The 20554-nt window shown below is 40.3% G+C and overlaps 1 protein-coding gene across 2 annotated transcripts in view; it reads left to right on the top strand.

Moving 5' to 3' along the window:
• The window catches only part of dennd5a (DENN/MADD domain containing 5A), a 40199-nt gene that overhangs the window by 4391 nt on the left and 15254 nt on the right, over positions 1-20554 (top strand). The window contains exons 2-6 of one of the 2 annotated variants that reach the window (XM_084356495.1): positions 10174-10239; positions 11053-11162; positions 11929-12625; positions 17849-18036; positions 19515-19826. In XM_084356495.1, the coding sequence (XP_084212621.1) occupies positions 10174-10239; positions 11053-11162; positions 11929-12625; positions 17849-18036; positions 19515-19826 (1373 nt within the window). The remainder of the gene's footprint in view (positions 1-10173; positions 10240-11052; positions 11163-11928; positions 12626-17848; positions 18037-19514; positions 19827-20554) is intronic. The other variant, XM_084356496.1, reaches the window with a different exon arrangement.

The following is a 20554-nucleotide window of genomic DNA, read 5'->3' as shown; positions in this document are numbered from 1 at the left end:
GTTGAATTTGCTTCTTTTCTTTGTCTTACATGATGAGACCTTGACCTTGACTTTAGGGAATTTTATAGATCAAATGTTGAATTTAATTGAGTTGAATATTTATAACATATTAATAAACTAATCCTACAAGCTACATTTTTATCGTTTTCAGACTTTTCATGAACCAAAAGAAGTGTAAGATTAATCGATAAAAAGTTTACTCATTAGTTGCAGCCCTTTTAAATACTGTACTAAGCTTGAATTACTTTTCTCTAAACAAATGCTTTTATTCAGCTGTAATTGAAGAACAGTTTTGGGCGACATAAACAAAGCATGTCATGAATCAGTGAAGCGACATTTCAGCCTCATCTTATAGAGCATAAACAACAGATACTGAGGATGGTAACTCCGGAGCCTAACTCCCTTAGTAATTACCGTAATAACTGAACAGATGACTGACCATTATTCAGTAATTATACGCTCAATGATTTAAACATTTAAAATCAATTAAAGTCATCTGCGTCAAACTTTGCTGGCACAACTGTTGGCTATTAATGGATGAATGAAATGAGGCGAGGCGAACTCTCTGGTGGTTTAACAGAGCTAAAGTACAGTATGTTCCTCACTTTTCATGTGATCCAACGGTGATTTATGTACAGTGAAGGACAAAGAAACCACCAAAACTTTCTTAAAGCGCAGTGTTTGGCAGCACAGATAGGACCTGATTAGCATATGTATGACCCTGCAGCCTTGCAGGCGACACTGGAAACACAGGCAGCTGAGGGACATAAGTACACTCGCACACAGGCTCCACTTATTCAAATGCTAAATATCCTTTTGAATTTCCCAGGCAGCCTCTCTCCCCCAATCCTACTCAGCAAACAAATGAGGATGAATGGCTCAACATGAAAGCTGGCTTTAAATGCATAATGTGGGCTTTCATATTTTCATTCACTTCACTCGGTATTTATGGAACTGTTAAAGGTCTCCTCTCCGTGTTTTTAAAAAATCTTCTTGAAAATGTGTCAGGGGGATTTTGGAGGCCGTTTGAAGACTAATTACAGACTTCACAGGGCTTCGAAGGTGCAGTTTATCTTGATCTTTATCATAACATTTTTGCAAAGTCTGAACCTGACCATACGTGAGATAGGAGAACATACTGGCTCACAAGGCTGTAAGTAAGGATTAGTTTTTTTATCAAACATTATTTTCTATTAATCAATTCGTCATAGAGCCGCCATTACAGTGCCTCATTGATTACTCCAACAGACAATGATAGCTGACTCACAGTTAGCAGCCAAAACCTCTCCCAGTTACATCATCAGTAAGAAAGAACAACTGAGATTGAAAGTAGCTGTTTCTTTTATCAAACGGTCACAGGTAAAACCCCATTGACATGAAAACTTATAGGTTTAAAATATGAACTATGACTGCTGAGGTGCATTTCTATAAGAAACTTCCAATTACAGAGCTCATAATTCGCTTAGATTTACAGCTAATGGTGGGTGGACGCTAAAGATCAGCTTGAATCAATTAGCTTTTATATTCTGGGTAATATAAAAGTAATTGACAGTCATAATACAAATCTATAGGATTGTGACTTTATTGGGGAGAGTCCTGTGTTCCACTGTTAAGTTACATTTAGATTTAGATTAGATTTACATTAAAAGGAAAATTTGGAAAGGGAATACATACTAGGGATGGCCAATGATGATGATCATGATATTTGCTTGTGGTCGGCTTTTACTTGTCTGATTTGGTTTCTTTTCACATTACACAAGCCCCCGCAATAGGTCATATTTGCACATTCATCTTCATTTAAGTAGATAACCACTTATTAGCTAATATATTCAGATGTTAATATAAAACTTCTATGCACCATTTTTCTTATGATGACAGTTCTTGAGTAAATTGTGTTTAGTAACATGTTATCACTTGTATGTCAGTTTCAAATATTAGCTATCGTCTGCTTGATTACTAATAATCGGTATATTGGCCCTGAAAAAGCTGCAACGTGTGTCTTTTCACGGAAACACGATCGTTTATCTGCTCCATGTTGCGTTGTTGTATTCATCTGGGGTTTTGATTTGATATCGTCTGTATTCAGGGTTGACTTTGCTTTGCAGAAACCTCCTGAATCACATTTCCCTGAATGAGATGGTAATTTTCATTTTTTCCCCCTGGGGCATAATGAGTCTTCCCCTGGATAAAGTATTGTTCCCTGTTTGGATAAGGCTTAGGCTAAGAGCGTAGATGTGCTCCTGAATGGTGAAGGTTCGCATTCTTTCCCTTCATGGCAGAGTAATTAAACATGCACATTCTTGTCTAAAACGCTGTGTATTTTCCGCGGGTCGAGTTTCTGTGCAGTCCTATCCCGGTGCTGCTAACAGATGTTTTGTAAGCTCAATTTTCAGGCTTTCATGTGACGTCAAAGCAGAGTATAATTTAAAGAGCCTTTCATCTTCCATTTAGCTGCAGATAGGAGCTAGATATTGAACTGTAACTCTCACTGGCTTCATTTCATGATGATCCGACAGTAAAAGCAATTATAAAGTATTTACTTTTACTGCTGTGCCTATAGTCATTATGGACAACATAAACACACTTTAAACAGCATCAGAAAATGTTAATTTGTCTAAAAGCTTTATAAGTATACAAACTTTTTCACAGCAGATGTGTGATACGTCAAAGTAGGGAAAAAACACAGGTGCAATTACTCACTGTAATAATGCCTTCATTACATTTGGACGAGCCAGTTCCTCGGCCCTGGAGCCTTTCAAGCATGTGCATGATTTACTGAGACACTCAACGTAACAGAGCCATAATTACGTTAATGGAAACACCTGTGCTCTTCGTCATGTGGCAAGTTCAGACGTCTGCTGTGAAAATGTTTGCTTGTTGGGGGTGCAGCAACAAACAGCAGTAGGTAAACTTATCAAAAAGAAAATCAGTTTTCATTCGTAGTATATACGTAACATTACCAGGTTGTCAGGCTTTACAGACATTTCGCTACACTGATTGAACAGGTGTTAATTTGCTTCAAGGCTACTCGGAACAAATCCACAGGATAAATGTAGTGGGATAGATGTACTGATTTTGTGGAAGGTACGGGGTAAAAATACTGGCCAGCTCTGAAAGATGTGCAAGACTCTACAAGTGCTATTGAACTTGTCCTTCTTCCATTATGTTGTCAGATAGGTTTTTGGTGGCAAGAGCATTATTTCCTAGATTTGTAATTTTGAAAAAAGGAGAAACAGTTATTTTCTTTAGTGACTAATCGACCAATTATTTTTCACGTTTAGTCTCTTAAAATGTCAAAAAAAAAAAAAAAAAGTGAAAATTGCCCAACACAATTTCCCAGAGCCCAAAGTGACGTCTTCAAATTGCTTCTTTTGTCCAACCAAACAGTAAATGAGGAGTCTTTGGCTTTTGGGCTATCATAAATGACAAAGATAAGCAGCAGTTATGTTTAGAAAGCCAAAATCAGCCAACGTTTCCTATTTTTGCTTGAAAAATGACGGATGAAGATTAAAATAGTTGGCAACTAATTTTCTTTCAATCGACTTATCGCTGCAGCTCTGGAGACTACTATAGGTCCAGTGCAATTCATCAAATTCCTTGATGTATTGACATTTTTCTTTGACAGTTACCACTTTTCTCTCCTAAAGCTTCCCAAGAAACAGAATGTTGGTAGTTTTTGGCAGCTAGCCTGTGAGTGGTGTTTCCCACTGATGCTGATGAGAAAAGACCGATGGTAGTTTGCCAGCTTTCAATAAACTAAAGTGCCGGTTTAGAAACCTTTCCCACACTGTAGCAAGTGAAAAAAAAAGAAAGCAGAAGAAAGTATTTGTGAAAATGTATTCTTTTATTGAAAATAAACCCCCCATATTGTCTCAGTTGGGAGTATAAGTCAATAATGAAATGGCCAAGCTCCACTTGTGGTTCAATATAAATAAACTATCACTAAATCTAGAGAAAACTAAATACATGCTATATGGGAAGAAGGGCCACAACAAGAGTATTAACATTCAAGTCAATGGAGTGAATATCGAAAGGGTCAATGAATACAAAGTGTTGGGGGTGACTATCGATGACAGGTTAAATTGGAAAACCCACATTAAACACTTAAAAAGCAAACTTGCCAGGAGTGTGTCCATACTTTGGAAAGCGCAAAAACTACTTAATCAAAAAGCACTATATCTGTTGTACTGTGCACTAGTCTCTCCACACCTACAATACTGTGCAGAGGTCTGGGGACACACGTATAAAGGTAACACACATCCCCTGCTAATGCTTCAAAAAAAGGCTTTGAGAATTCTACATTTTGCCAACTACAGGGAACACACCAATCAATTATATATCAAATCAAAATTACTCAAATTACCTGATTTAATAAACTACCGCACAGTACAAATGATGTACAAGGCTGCCAACAAAAGCCTCCCTCACAACTTACAAACACTATTCCTACATAGACAGGAGGGACACAATCTGAGAGGGAACTTTGTTTTCAGAAAGAGAAAGGTACGAACTACATTAAAGTCTTTTACCATGTCGGTCATGGGTGTCAGACAATGGAATAATCTTGATGAGGAACTCAAAAAATCTGCAAATCTGAGTGTTTTCAAAAAAAAGTATGTAAATATGATTATTGATCGTTATAAACTGAACCAACAAGAGAGTCTGGTAAAGGTCAGAGGCAGGAATCAGCAAACGCTATGTTGAGACTACAGGGAAGACTAAACAAGTACCAACTGTACCCAAACAATAGCTGACACTGAAAAGTACAAATATCCACTTTTGTGAAGAATTCAACTGACTCTGTTAATCGAGACACAAAGGAGAATCAATTGGTCCATGATGGAGTTGCTAAACTGGTCACTGAATGCAATCGACAGAGTGTTCTCAACAAGGCGTACTGGTTCTGGTGAGCCTACATGCCCGGACGGGACCTTCATGGCCGGCTACACAATGGATGGATGGGGAAAATGGAGAGTCTTGTGCCTTGCCGTAATGGATATAGAGGACGTTGAGGACGTGTACATATTCACGTTCATGACAATCGGAATGCTCTCCCTGGGATATGGAATGTTCATGCTACTTCGGAAGCTGAGAAAGATCGCTGCCGAGCAGACCAGTGTGAGGGCTGACAACGCCAAAACTCGGAGTGCTGTGGTGGAGATGCGATCTGGCATCTCCACAATGTGCGAGTACATGGGAAAGATGCGAGCAGACGTGGCTTCTAACCAAGAGGTCTTGGTGAAGCTAAGCGCGGCGAAAGCTACAGAAGAGATGGATGAATAAAGACGGCAATACTGGCTCTCACACCATCCCAGTTAACAACCAAATAACTGAAACTAACCTATATCGATTGGATCACCTTATGACTGTGTTACACTCCAGGCAACAAGTAGAGACTGTTGTTCACTCATGATGGACCAATATAGACACTGTGCAGACACACACGTAGTCTGTTGACTGTCTAGAGCTGGACTGCAGCTCTGTTCACTGCATGCTGCTGTAACATGTACGTCAAAATACAAAAGAAATATAACTTGTGGAAATAATGTATTCTGTGGGCAACGGGGGCGGGACTAGATAAGCATCTGCTTCTCCCGCTTTCCCTTTCGGCCATGTGTACTACCTGATTTTTAACTAAGATGATGTGTGATGATGACTGTCTAATAACATGCCGAAATAAATAAATAAATAAAATAAATAAGCTGTGAAGGCTGTGAGCTAAGCTGAGAGTGAGCTATCACGCGCTGTCAGCGCCGGGACCCCTGGGTGAAAAAGTGTTGATGTTTTCTCTGCTGAGCTATTTTGAAGTGTTAGCAGTGTCCTCACCACACTCTGTAGCGGCCAGTCAAGTCGAGTCGTGTCTGAATACAGCTTCCTAGTCCGAGAGGAACCTCCTTTATGTTTCTTTGCCTAGTGGGCCACACTACAGTACAGTAGGTGTGAGGGTGTATGAGCACAGGAGGGGTGCAGAGCTGTGGGTGGTCCCTGGCTTACAGGCAGAAACAGCGGGGAGCCAGAGCTCTGTGACGCTCTACTCCCACTGCTACCGGTCCACGCGCTCGTGGCAACACGGTCCATTTGTAGGAACATCTGACAAATCAAGAAAAATGTTTGTTGGTGTTCACGTCAATGAGCATATTCCCTGAGTGTGTTCCCAGAGTGAGGCGGTTAGCTTGTAATTAGCACTAATTAGCAGGTGAAAGGAACACCTGTGTGGTCTATGCACAGGAGCCACAAAGCAGGTCATCCTATGTGAAAAACAAGGAATAGGTACATTCCTAGTATAATTCTTCAAAATAAAGGTATATTTAATTTATTTCTCCTAGAGAATAGTATAAGCAAAGATGTTTGTACAGTGATAGCACCACTCTGGAGGGGCATTTTACCAGAATTAGAATTAAAAAGGAAATGTTCTGCTATATGCTTTTGTTTTCTTCTTCTATCACTTTTTCCTTTTTGTTCTAGATGTTTCAATTTAAGTTCAAAGCAACTAGGCTTTTTATTTGAGCATTGACTTGACATTTTTCTGTTTCCTCTTCTCTTTCCATATTCTTGTTGCCGTTTTACAATATCCATTTGTCGTTTCAATATCCAATTCCCTGTTTCAGTTTCCTCTTTAACGTTTAATGGCGGCCTGGTTTTGGGGCTTGGTTCATGTCCTGGCATGAACCCTTACTGCACTCCCCCCCTTGTTTCCTGTCATCTGTCTGCTGTTTCTGATAAATGCATAAAAAAGCCCCAAAATGAGTAGTACACTTGATTGAAGATTGTCAAAACACCATTTGACATTTTCTCTTTTAGTCTTCCATTTTCCTTTTTAAATTTAAGTCATATTATTGTTAAAATGCTTCTCTGTACAACACACATAGTATAATCTTTGATCTCTGATAATTGGTGTCCATGTAATCGATGATAGGAAAGAAAATGAAAAACTTTAGCTTCCATGTAGTCATCTGTGACACCAGAACAGAAGCCTTTCACCAATTTATATTGATTTAGGCTTTGGCGAACACTGAGTTATACTTTCCTTATCTTGCATGTCATGACAAGCGCATTTTGTACTCACTCACTTGCTCAAGTTTCTTGTAATGTGCTGCCTGTGAATGCTGTGATAATTACCTTTAGGATTCTCACAATAAAAAACTCCTGTGACAGTGTAGAGGCCTGCCGTGTGCAGACTGTGGGGGTGATTTATGCACGTTGAACAGTACCATTCGCCATGAAACAGATTACTTTAAAAGAACATAAACTGACGCTGTTGGTTGAGTGAAGTGACATGTCGCCTCAAACCTGCTCCACAGCCAGATGCTCCCAGATTTTTGTTGTATTATTGCGGCAATTGACTTTGTCGTGACTGAGTTTAGAAACAGCTTCGTCGTCATGCTCCATGTCTGTTTTCACTCTCAACTTTGTTATTTCAGCATTTTATATCTGCTTTGAACAAGTGAAAAACAAACAATTACGTGGCTTAAATAAGGGGATAAAACATTGATTCTAGATTCATCATAGTGGGATAAAGATGTCAGAAATTATAAGGAATTTAATATTTTTTTACCTTCCCTACTAATCATAACGATCTCACTGTCTGCCCTATCTTTGTTTGCTGATGTTTGTGTAGTCTGAGGTGCATTCCTGGCCTACATTCTGCCCTGCGGGACGGTTTGAATATGAAAGTAACCAACAGATTAAACCCCTTAATCCATAAGACTTTTATTCCCTTGCCAGGATTCATTTCACTGTGCTATGAATGAGTCTAATATGAGCTGGTTTTGTTGCTCCCCAAGATCAAACATGAATATTCAAACAGATGCAACGGAGAGAATTAATGTAATCAGCAGGGAGGAGAGTTTGGAGAGTCATCATTTCTTGCCTGTGTGTGTGCGTGTGTGTGGGTGTGTGTGTGTCCACTGAGTCATATTATAAGTGAAATGAGAATTCATAAACTACATAGTCCACAAAAAAGTCCAAGATTTGAGAGTTTATTGTCACTCTGGTTGTACAAGTACACTCATGTGAAATCATTTTTGCTGAGAGACTCTACTATAGAAATGGTAAATAGTAATTAGTAAAAAAAATGTATATAAGAATAATAAATGAATAAAAAACAAGTATACAGAAGTATAAAAAAATCTTTACATGTATGTACATGAGACACAAACACAACTACAGAATGTAAAGGCAACAAGGGTGTGTTGTTGTTGTGCAAAGGCAAGAAGTGTAAAATAAAGCAAAAAAGTATAAAAACAGCAATAAAAGTGATCAGAGTGTACTGATCGATTGATGAAGGTACAGCAGCGATTGTGGCAGTAAGTGCATGACGGAGCAGATTTCATTTAAAGCTGACGTGCTGTAAACGTGTAGAAGGACCCAACGGCATGTGTCACACAGCTCACATTTGGCTTTGACGTGCTGCATGAATTTTGTTTTTCTTCCAGCAGGACTGTTTCATTGGTGCTTGGCAAATGTCATGCATGAAGAGGACAGCAAAAAGAACCGCCTGGCTGCTTTTATGTAAAATGTTAGATAATCTAGCTCAGCCCCAGGGCCAGTCAGTCTGCAGTACAAGAGCAGCCTTTCACTCAGTCGGCCCCATGACTGTCTACTGATGGACACACATTAGACTAATGTGCCACACTGAGAGATGTTTTTCAAGCTTGAGACTAAAAGTGAAAGATGTTGAAATATATTAAAATGTCACATCATGTCCGTAAAATACTTATACCATATGCATCACCTGGCAAATCATGAAGTGTGAGAGGAACAAAACTGTATTTTTCTTTAACAGATCCCATAAAAAGATCAACACTTCTTCACCCTGTCTGACACGCAAAAAATATATCTCTAAACATTTTGTGTTTTTTTAAAACGGCACAATAATTTCCTGAAACAGTTGGACACTGTAGTTTTCAGCAACCATTACTCTGATGGGAGTAAAAAGTGTATTTGTTTGGGACTATTTTTAACTGAGATTTAACATTTGGTGCTTTAGTGATTATTTATGGCAGCAGGGCAGTGCTGGTGGGATCGACTCAAAATAAACTGCAGTTTCCATGTTCATCGTTATGAAGAAACTTGTCCCCAGTGTGACTCTTTAATGTGTTTTTAAATATTATTGGACAATAATGGAGCTCTGTGGCACAGAGGAATACGCTACATCAGGCTTTGGCTACACAGGCTTATTATTAGAACCAATTCATTTTTGGTTTTGGTCTTTGTATTGGATTTAATCACCAAAAGAGAGATTAGAAATATTGGCAGTCTTGTCCTTTAAATGGCAACAGTTATGATGATAAATAAGAAAAATATCGCAGCAGGTTTGTGCTCTTGCTTGTAGCCTTAACAGTCCAGTCTCTTTATCAGTACCATTGAATTGTAAGGTAAAGAATATGTTTGAATTCAAATATACTAAATGCTTGATCAGGTGTGATTTAAAAAATCACTGATGTAAAACAAAAATCTTTGTAATATTTGAAATGAAATGATCCCGTCAGCATATATTTGTTCCTGGCGTCTCACACCAGACGAAGAATTGTTGGTTTAAGTACCTTGAAAATGCTTGAACTCCGCTCTTAAAAGAATGTACAAACCCTGATGATATTCTGTTCAGGCATTCATGGTTTCTGGGTGATGATTTATAATAACTTTGGTGATCCCTTATCTTTTCATCAACAGGTCAGAATGTCTGCTTGTACAATACATATACCTGCAGAGCTCATGACATTGCCATCAGCCTCAGTTGCTCTTTGTGTTTAGTGCTAATTAGCAAATGTTAGCATGCTACCACGCTAAAAGAAGATGGTGAACATGGCAAACATTGGGAACATTTTAGCATGCTGACATTAGCATTTGGCTCCAAGCACCACTGAGCTCTAGCATGGCTGTGGGTTCTTTGTGGTGAGAATATAATCCTTATATGGATTTGCATGATCTGTAGACGAAGAGGAAACCATGACACACATAAAACGCTGTATCCTTGTATCATAACCCTGCCAGCTGCCTTGAATTAGCATACCCACCTGACACGATAATGTCCTGCGTCTGTGTGCAGCTTGTTCTCAGAACAGAGCTTTGACAGCACAGCTGTCGGGATGTGTTTGCACAAAACTGAGAAGTGATGCGCTACCCATCCAGAAGCAGGCTTTTAATTATATTTTTGTTTTATTTGTTGTGTAGCTTTATGCCAGTATATACAAGCTACTAAATTCAGAGATGGGGCCAGAGGAAATTTGGCAAATGAAGGTAACCCTCCCACCACACACACTCCTCCCCCTCTTAACCTGAGCTCAGCTTCAACCCTTCAACCCTTAACCTGGCACACCTTTGTTTTTCTCAGCAGCCCTCTTTTGTTTCTTTAAATTCTGAGTTTTCACAGTTATTTTCTGCACAGGTGTGGGGACTTGCCCTTTCTGTTTTTGCGCACCCTCCTCCTAATTTGTCTTCCCCCATCCTCCCTCTCCCTCACATCCTTGATCAGCAGCTGAACAACGAGCTGATGTTTGACAATCACTGCTTCTGTTTCTCTCTCACACACACACACAAGAATCCAGTGCTGCCTGCGCTGGCATTGCTTGGTCAATGTTTACTCTCCCCCCGACACTCTGAATGACTTTTCAGTACTGCCTTGGTGTGTGCATCACTTCTGCTTTACTCTGGGTTCAAATCAGCTCAATTTGTGCTTTCTATGGTTGATTATTTTGTGTGTTTCTTTGTATTGCCATTAAAGCTGTCAGGAAGCATTAAGATCCTTAAATCAGATTTGTTTTCCTGTCTGATAAATTATCAATTTTGTAGTATTAGATGCTGCCTGTTTGAATATTTTATTATGTTTACTTTCTCAAGCAGGATGCAGATGACAGCTTTATATGATGCGATACAATCTTCCTCTCAAGACAAACATGCTGACTAGCTCTTTCCTCCAGTTGCGCCTGGCACTTTAAACCTGCTTCCAATCAGACTGTTCTTCTGCTCCTCCATCTCACATCTGGAAACATGTGCTAACTGCTTTCCCGTCTTCTTTGTTTTTGCTCCTCTCTCTGTTTGTTTCACTTCCAGGTGAGAATTTTGAGCAGAGTCCATTGCGGAGAACCTTTAAATCCAAAGTTCTAGCACACTTTCCAGAAAATGTCGAGTGGAATCCATTCGACCAGGATGCAGTTGGCATGGTACGATCTCGATACAGTCGTAACACTCGCTTTGTACTTTAAGAATAATAGTATGGTATGACAGTGTTGATCTTTCCTTTATCTCATACAGAAAATGTATCAAAGTCACATTAAGTTGGTGTTTGCCATGTGAATATGTAGGAAAAAAAAATATCATTAAATAATTTTCTTAGTTTGCTTCGGATCATCAAAGGAAGTGTTTAACACTTGCAGGAGGTGATTAGCTTAGCATGGGAAAACGCCTAGCCTGACTCTGTCACCTAATACACCTAAGAGCATCTCACATGATATATTGTTTTTTGGACAGTAATTTGTAAAAACGTGGTAGTAGAGCCAGCCGTGTCTGTGTAGTATTTGCGTAACTCCCTATAAAACTTCAAATTGTCATTTTTGCATAACTGTGTTGTTAAACAAACAACAAACAAGTAGCTCAGGTTAGAGGTGCTGGCATTTTGAACTGGACCAGACTTTATGCTTGATTCCTGCAGCTCTAGTGCGAGCCGCACTAGAGCTGCAGGAATCAATTGACTCATTTATTAATTGTCAACTAATAAATTAATCTCCAGCTATTTTGATAAGTGATTCATTGGTTTGAGTATATTTTTAAGGAAAAAAAGTTGGCCCTAAATACATTTCACCAACTGAATTTTGCAATATGCGCTCATTCAACTGCTTAACAACTTCCCTTTTCAACACCGAATTAGGTTCTGATTTATTCTAATATCTTTCGCTACTGTTTCATACTTGTCCGTCTGTCCTCTCACAGCTCTGTATGCCAAAAGGTCTGGCGTTCAGGACGCAGGTCGACTCTCGGGAGCCTCAGTTTCACTCCTTTATCATCACCAGAGAGGACGGCTCTCGGACCTACGGCTTCGCCCTCACCTTCTTTGAGGAGGTGACCAGTAAGCAGATCTGCAGCGCCATGCAGACTCTTTACCACATGCACAATGCAGAGCAGTACGACATCTTGCACACCCCCACCTCGCCGCCGGGACCCGAGGACCAGCGACACCAACACCAACACCAACACTCCCAGACTCGACCCATGCTCCACGCGGCACCCGCCATCTCCCGCCTGCAGCGGTTCAACTCGTACGACATCAGTCGTGACACGCTGTACGTGTCGAAGTGCATCTGCCTGATCACACCCATGGCCTTTCCTCAGGCCTGCAGGAAGGTACTGCAGCAGCTCCACCAGGCTGTCTCCTCCCCCCAGCCCCCGCCCCTCCCGCTGGAGAGCTACATCTACAACATCCTCTTCGAGGTGCCCATGCCACCCTCCGGGCGCTCCCTCAAGTTCTCAGGCGTCTACGGGCCGGTGGTGTGCCAGAGGCCAAGCACATCTGAGCTGCCACTCTTTGACTTTCCTATCGGTGAGATGTTTAATCTGCTGGGGGTGGAGAACGTTCTGCAGCTGTTCACCTGCGCCCTGCTCGAGATGCAGATACTGCTCTACTCACAGCGTAAGTAGCTGCTCTTCTCCTGTTACACTCAATGTCCCATTAGGATGGATTGATTACAAGTACCTCCACATCCTGCTTACAATACAACCATATTGTAAAAACAAATAGATAAGTAGTCAGGCTTACATTGAAATCCTGCGATGGATGGACACAATTCAATAACGCTGTCGGTGTTTTCGAAAGAGCTGCAAGTGGGAAAGCAAGAAGAAAATTGTGCATTATCTGTAGCAGCTGTTTTGGGGACAATTGTGAGGTCATGTGATCCTGTTAGTAGAGTCTCAAGAGATGTCTCCCTGGAGCTGAAGGATCTATGAAGTATCAGTGTCAGGACATGAGGATAGAAATTGTCTAGGGACCTGGTTACACACGCTGGTGTAGCTTCGAGGCTTTCCTCCCTGTTTATACATTTTGGATAGGTGGAAGGATGACTTGACTTAATATTTCCACAACAAACCTGCACAGTAATCTCTGGATTGGCGGTTCTCAGAAAGTTTCAGAAAGGGTCACACACAGCTAAGAAAGTGTGTGGGAGTTTTCTGAGGCTATTCGACCATCCGACAAGCACTTCTGATGGAGACCACTGGCTCCCTCACTGAACCTTGAGAAGCTTAGAAAAGTAATATCCTTGAGAAAAGTCTTTCTTTTTTACCTGATGGTGCTCTTGTCATTCCCCAGTTGCTACTTGAATGAGTTTGCTCCTTAGAGCTTAATAGAAACAACATGACTCAACGTAGTCTTCACTGTTATGGTCTGTGTCAGTTTGTACACTGAGAAGGAAATGTTACATCTCCATAAAACCACTCTGACCAGAAATTTTAGGATTTAAAAATGTCTGGATGAACAAAAAAACGACAGCTTTAGGCTACGACACATTTTTGATATGCATGGTGGGACTTTTATCCAGGAGATTACATAACCTGTTGAGTGTTTCCATTAAAGTGATGCAGTGTGAGTACTAGCCTGTGTAAATGTCGGCCCCCTCACCCACCACAGGCAGCTCCTTCTACCAGGACTCACATGTAAGTGTGTGTGTTTGTCTGTGTGTGAGTTGCTGTGTGGGTTCTTCTTGTTTGCACATTTTAAGCTGCGAGGCTAAGCGGCCCTCTTTTGGTAGCTGTGACTCGTATTTGTTATTCATCCTTTAGGCAAAACACAGACAGAGAGAGTCTGATAATCAATCTTTATTCCCACTTCAGTCCGAAAAAAAAAAAAAAGATCCTCGTTAGTATTTATTTATTAGGAATAACAGCTCAGTAAAGATGAAATTAATCCATTCAGTCCTTTGCCATGCAGAGTAATAATTCAGAAAGGTGACATTCATGTCATTGTTCACCATTTTGAGAGTGTGTTTTTGAGGTGAAGAAAGGAAATCATTTAAGGGTGCTGGATCTGGTGTTGTGATTGGATCCATTACAATGGCAAGAGAAGGCAAATGGTTTACAAAACGCCAGGGGCCGGGGGGGAGAAGCTCTTAAGGGGGAAAGCTGTGGTGTTGCCAGGCAACCTGGAGACAGGGAGGATAGCAGTGATGCAGGATGATTATTATTGGTTGGAAGTGACATCATGCCTCTTTGTCGTCCCCCCCCCCCATGAGGCTCATCACTGCAGAACGTGTGAAGGGTGTTGTGTAGAGTTAAGCCCTGGCAATATGCCACTGAGAAGAAATGAGGGACTGTTCGGGAAAGACGCCTCGCTGTTAAAAACACACACACACACACACACACACACACACACTGAGGAGAGGGATGCTCTGCAAATAACGAAAGGACTGTATGTGCTACGTGCTAAAAATAGCACCAGAAAAACTCTGATTAAAAAAATAAATAAAAAAAGACGCTGGCCAGTATTTCTAACATGAGGCCTTAAAAGAAGAGATTGTCTGCTGCTTCTTCCGTCTTTCTCAAACAGGAAGCTCATCATGTGTCGATCATGTGTCAACCATGGTGACACGCTGCAATTACTGGAAGCCATTATTTGTTATTGTTATTTCACAGGATTGTTCAGTCTTTATGTGATTTGTGCAGCTGAGAGTGACGGGAGAGATGATGGGAGAGGGGGATCTGGGTGTGAACTGAGGACGGTGCAGTTACAAAACGCACATTTGAGGCACCGAGATGCTTCATCTGAAATTAAAGATATAATATGTAACATATTCAGCATAGAAATTACTCGACCTTTTATATATATTACGTTACATTACATTACATACTTACATTATTCCAAATGTTTCCAACATTAATCAAACCAAGAAAAATCCATGATTTTACTCAAGGTAAGCTGAGAGGGCGCATTTCATTTGGTCGCCTTGTGGTGTAACTTCCTAGAAAACATCAGAGGATACGTCAGAGAGTGAGGAAGGAAGTGGATGAATGTGACTAAACAAGACGCAAATTAAACTTAATGACACCTTCCCCTTTTGTAGACACTTCTGTCTGAGTCACCTCAGATAGATTTTAATTAGCATTGGTGGTTGTTTAACAAGAACAACAACAACAACTCCCATGATCCTCAGTACTTGTGTCTGAGTCTAAGATCCCTAGAGGCATAAATCACATACAGTACATTTTAAGTTTAAAATTCACAAATCTGAAGCTGGGCCTTTGTCCGTTTGGCCTAAAGATACAAAATCAATCTAGTCTTTCAGCCATGCACAGACGATAATACTGTACCTCTCTTATTTATCAAATGACCAACTGTACCAACTTTTCTTATAATAAAAATAATCAGAACTATTTTTATAGCACCTTTTAAAAACAGAGTTTGGCAGACAAAACAAAAGCACGAAACTCAGGCAGGTAATATAACAGAATAAACTCTGAACAGTCAAGCCAAACAGAAAGAAGACTAGACTAATGAGGATTTTATTATTCATATTATGACAAAATGTCAATAAGAATGAATACAAATCAAAGGAATAAAAAATAAAAGGCAATAAAAAAAGACAAAAACACATAAAAAGCAATTAAATACAAATAAAAGCAATTAAAGGACGATAAAAAGACGACATCACATAAGAGGAATAAGATAAAGATATAAAGAATAAGAACAGTGAAAAGAATAAAAGAATAGAAAGACGTGGGTTTTAAGAAGTGATTTAAAAGAAATGAATTTGCAGCTTCTAACCACATATTATCAGTTTCCATTTTAGTCTTTATGCTGCAATATCTCTTACATAAATGACGTCGTTTTGACCAAAGCTGAAAAGCTCACTCAAATATATGATAGGAAAGTTGACTGACAGAAAACTATTTTGATAATTGTCTGTGGATTTATTAAGAAGAACTGCAGAACATTCTCAGGCTCCACCTTCTCATACGTGAGGTTTTTTTTTTTTTTTCATATCATTTTAGACAGTAAATCTTTGGGTTTTGTTGGTCATATGACACAAAACATTTGAATACACAATAATATACAATAATGAAAATAATTAAATGTTGCAGGCTTAGGCTACGTATTGTAAGAACTGGACTTCTGCACTGACAACCAGCAAGACAAGTCAGAGTTTCACTACTCAAAACATGAAGTGCTGTATCGTAGGCAACTGGGCTTGTTTCAGCTTCTTGAAGACGTTTCACCTCTCATCCAAGAGGCTTCGTCAGCTCTAACTAACTGGAGGGGAGTTGGTTTAAAGCTGTTTAAACGAACATGGAACAAGTTTAGTCCAACACATTATTTCATCAGTGAAGTACTGAGATCTGAAGAAGTTTCACTTCTGTGTGTTCGTAGTATTTTTAGCCTGCTATACTGCACACATTTGCACTTAGTATGTAAACTGAATTGTTCAAGCATCTCTTCAAGGACAAAATGCTGCCATGCACCTGTATATATATATAAGTAACAATGCTTGACTCTTTGTGACTGGTTTCTTGTTATGGTGGCCTAGTTTAAGAACAGACGGTTGATGTTAGTATTCTTGTCCCCATCCTGGGAGAGGAAGCCTGCTGAGAGGGGGGACGAGGGGGGGAGGCCCAGGCTGGGGTGAGAGCCTCTTCTCATGGAGCAGCACATGACCAAATGAAGGAATGGTATTTATTTTGGCTCCATAACAGGAGAGGCAGGGCTGCTGCTGAATGTACAGTACGCGTCAACACGATAGAGTAAGAATGCAGATGAGGAGGACTGGACACATATTTGTGTGTATACCAGTTGACTCAAGTGTGAAAGCCTGAACATGAAGGAGTGTTTCATGGAGTCATGAGAAAGGAATTTAACATTAGCCACAGGACCAGCTGACTGGAGCTGTGTCACAGTTCAGAGTCTGGAGCCTCCGAAGGGCCTTCAGAGGACTTCAGACTCACAGAGACCAAAAATGAAGAAGGCACAATGAGGCACAATTAACTTGTGTATGTCCCTTTTCTGATACTTTATACTTCCACTCCGCAACTAGCATTTGCAACTGTTTGTTAAAGTCAGGCCATATCAGCTTGTTATGATTTGATCTGCAAATGAGTATCCACGCCTTAAAGTTGGACACAGCTTGCGTGTGATCACAGCTAATTCCTTTTAGGTTGGTCATTGATCTCTCACTGCACTCCTACATTCTCATAACAGAGAACAACAAAGACAGCCAGACTAAAAATTAACACTGTATCAGAGTTGGGCGTTTCCTCTTGTCTTGTCATGTTCATCCACTTTTTTGGATGGAAATGTGTAGTTACTGCAAACACAGCAGGATTAGCTATCATGTGCAAACAGAAGAGCTGAGGCATAAACAATGTAATCTCATTGAAGACATGAGACATGTTGCACAACTTTTCTGTCACATGCTGTTTAGAAGAAAAAACAACATCTATCAGACGAAACCAGTGTACGCCAGGACCTTGAGGGAAATTAAACATGGGGAAAGAGTTGTGCAACCTGTTTTTGCCTCATTTGAATGTCAGGCTTTGTCTCAAAAATGCACTTTAGTCATTTAGAATAATAGATAATAGATTTTACGGAGACTAACCACTGCCCCATTGTGGCTTTAAATTTAGCTGAAAACACTAAAAACTCTGGTCCAGGACATATTGAAATAACACATCATTGAACAGCCATTTGCTTGTGGAGATTTTGATGATTGTGCTGTCGAAACGAATCAGGAAAACCACAAGTCATCGCAGAATCATTACAATCACCATAACTTTAATGTCATAATCAAGTCAGGAAATGAACCTTATACACACTGCGGGCACATATCTCTTACACAGTCTTTCCTTCACTCTCTCTGTGTGCGTGAAACAGATTACCAGAGGCTGATGACGGTTGCAGAGAGCATCACAGCCTTAATGTTCCCCTTCCAGTGGCAGCATGTGTATGTTCCCATTCTGCCCGCCTCCCTCCTCCACTTCCTGGATGCTCCTGTGCCGTATCTCATGGGCCTCCACTCCAACGGACAGGATGACCGCACCAAGTTAGAGCTGCCGCAGGAGGTACAAGCACACCGCATTGTGTTTCCATATTGAGTTTGAACTTTCTATATTTGTTTTATTTATCCATCTAGATGTCTTTGGTGAGTTCCCAAATTTTGGAGATATCAGCCACAGAGATGTCTGCCTTCTTTACAATATCATGGAACGCGATGGCGCTCTGCTTGTGCTGCTGAATACATTTGAAAAACTCAACAGCAGCGTGTCTTTGCAGAAATCATGACTCGGTTTCTCAAGATAACCAACAGACCTTATTGTGAGCAGTTTCATGTAGGAACTGTTTTCTTTCCATATCACTGCACAGAAGAAGCCTGCATCTACTCATGGATGAAAGGCTAGCCAACTAAGCTAGCTAAGCAAGCCATGAACCATTTCCTCAAGATAATCAACAGACTTTCTCACTTTCCTCTGCCCTGTTTCAGCATCATATGGTATCAACTCGGCAACTCATGTACCAACATTTTCTCAGACGCAGTTGGAAAATCATTTTTTTTCTGATAATTCCAAAACCACATGAATGCACACTCATTGTGTGCATTTTTGTGTAGGAATTATTTTCCTTTCTAGCAAACAATCGTCAATCACATCACCGTGCAGACGGAAGCTTTCATCTACTTAGGTTGAGAGACTCGAGACTTGTGCCTGTGACAGCGTCGGATGGAAACATTAATGGCCCTGTAACAGTAGCTAGCTTAACTAGCCTTTTAACCATGAGTAGATGCAGGCTTCCTTCTGTGCATTGACAAGAAAATAGCTCCTGCATGAAATGGCTCACAACAAACTCTGTGGATTACCTTGAGTAACCGGGTTATCTTTTCTGGAAAGAGACATTGCTGTTGAGTCTTTCAAATGTATGTATAAGAGGTGTAAGAGGAAAAATATGTGTTTTTTTATTTTGGGCTGACCTGTCCCTTTAGTGAATCCTGGTCCTTAATTTTCTTTGTGCACATAAACATGCTTGCTATATCTTGAACAAGCACGTTTATTATTGTCACTCTGCATAGGTCAGGTCTTTGTTGTACTGCTGACACGAGTCACGGTGGACAGTTTTTCCTCTTCTCATTCCTCTTGTGGCTGCATTTTCAAGTGTCTAGTTACTCCAGATATTTTAACCTGCACTGTGCTCTCAATGTACAGGGGTATTTCAAGGCACTGCTCTCAGCACGGTGTGCCAGTTTTTAGCCATGAGTTAGCTCATTTGGTACAATTCTGTCTGCTTCCCATTTTATATACAGACAGACATTTAATGGGCTGTCAGACCTGTCAGGCTAATCAGGAGGTTGAGCTATCCAAACTGAAGGGATATAAAAATAGACTTTGTAATAGTGTTGTTAGGACTTGATAGACCTGTTAGCATTAGCACAGGTAGACTTGTAGGTCTAGTAGCACTGATGTTATTGTTAAATGTGTTCTTTGTGCATTAGCCTGAATGTTTTTATGCTTTTTCATTCTTAATTATCTTGCTCCTTGTTTCCTTCCAGGCTAACTTGTGTTTTGTGGACATTGATAACCACTTCATTGAACTGCCAGAGGAGTTGCCCCAGTTTCCCAACAAGCTGGAGTTCATTCAGGAGATCTCAGAGGTGCTCATGTCCTTCGGCGTGTCTCCGGAGGGAAACATTCACTCCAGTGACAGCCAGCCCAAGTACCGGGGCTTCCGATCCGTCGATATGGTCTCTGACAAGCGCAACGGCAACCTGGCCTCACCCCTCAACTCCTACCTGCTGAGGGAGAATGAAACTATCGCCAGACTGCAGGCGCTGGTCAAGAGGACGGGTGTGAGCCTGGAGAAGGTGAGATGTGATGTCATCGCATGAGTTCAGAATGGGCTGTACAAAAGATCATGTCTCATATTGTCCTCATAGTTCTCAGGTTTTACTGTAGATACAAAACGTTCTATATGACAGAAGATTCATAACTTCACCAAGCCTGATCATTTCAATAACAAGTGTGATCTCAGTATGAGCCACTTAGGTCATCAGGCTTCCCTGATTCCCCATAACTCAAAACTTTGAGTTTCAATGATGAGTGCATTCAATGTAAAATCAAATATTTAATTTTTAAATCCTTAAAGTCGGCAGTTTCATTGCAATGCACGGACAAAGCTGATGCCCAGAAAACATTGGGATGCTGTGTAAAACATAAATAAATAACAAAAACAGGAAATTATAACATAATGTGATGTTTTGTTAATCCTTGGTGACATATACTGAATTGAAAACAATACCAAAACAAAATATATTTAATGTTTTACCTCTCAACTTTGACTCTAAACATTGATTTTTGCAAATACACGCTTGTTCTTATTTTAATGGCAGCGCCACGATTCAAAGAACAACAGTTCCTTTGCAAATGACTGTTTTTATTCACATTTTACACAATGTCCCCACTTTTTTTTTAATCGCATTTGTACATTTTCAGCTGAAATTAATGTTTATTTTGCCTTTTGCAGTTCATTGTATCAGTCTATTACTACTTTACATTATTGCAATAAGTGACAATAAACAAATGGAGAAGACCC

The sequence above is a fragment of the Pagrus pagrus genome (assembly GCF_965226575.1).
Source record: "Pagrus pagrus genome assembly, chromosome: 1".
Lineage (NCBI taxonomy): Eukaryota > Metazoa > Chordata > Actinopteri > Spariformes > Sparidae > Pagrus > Pagrus pagrus.
This window is presented reverse-complemented; position numbering and strand designations above follow the sequence as displayed.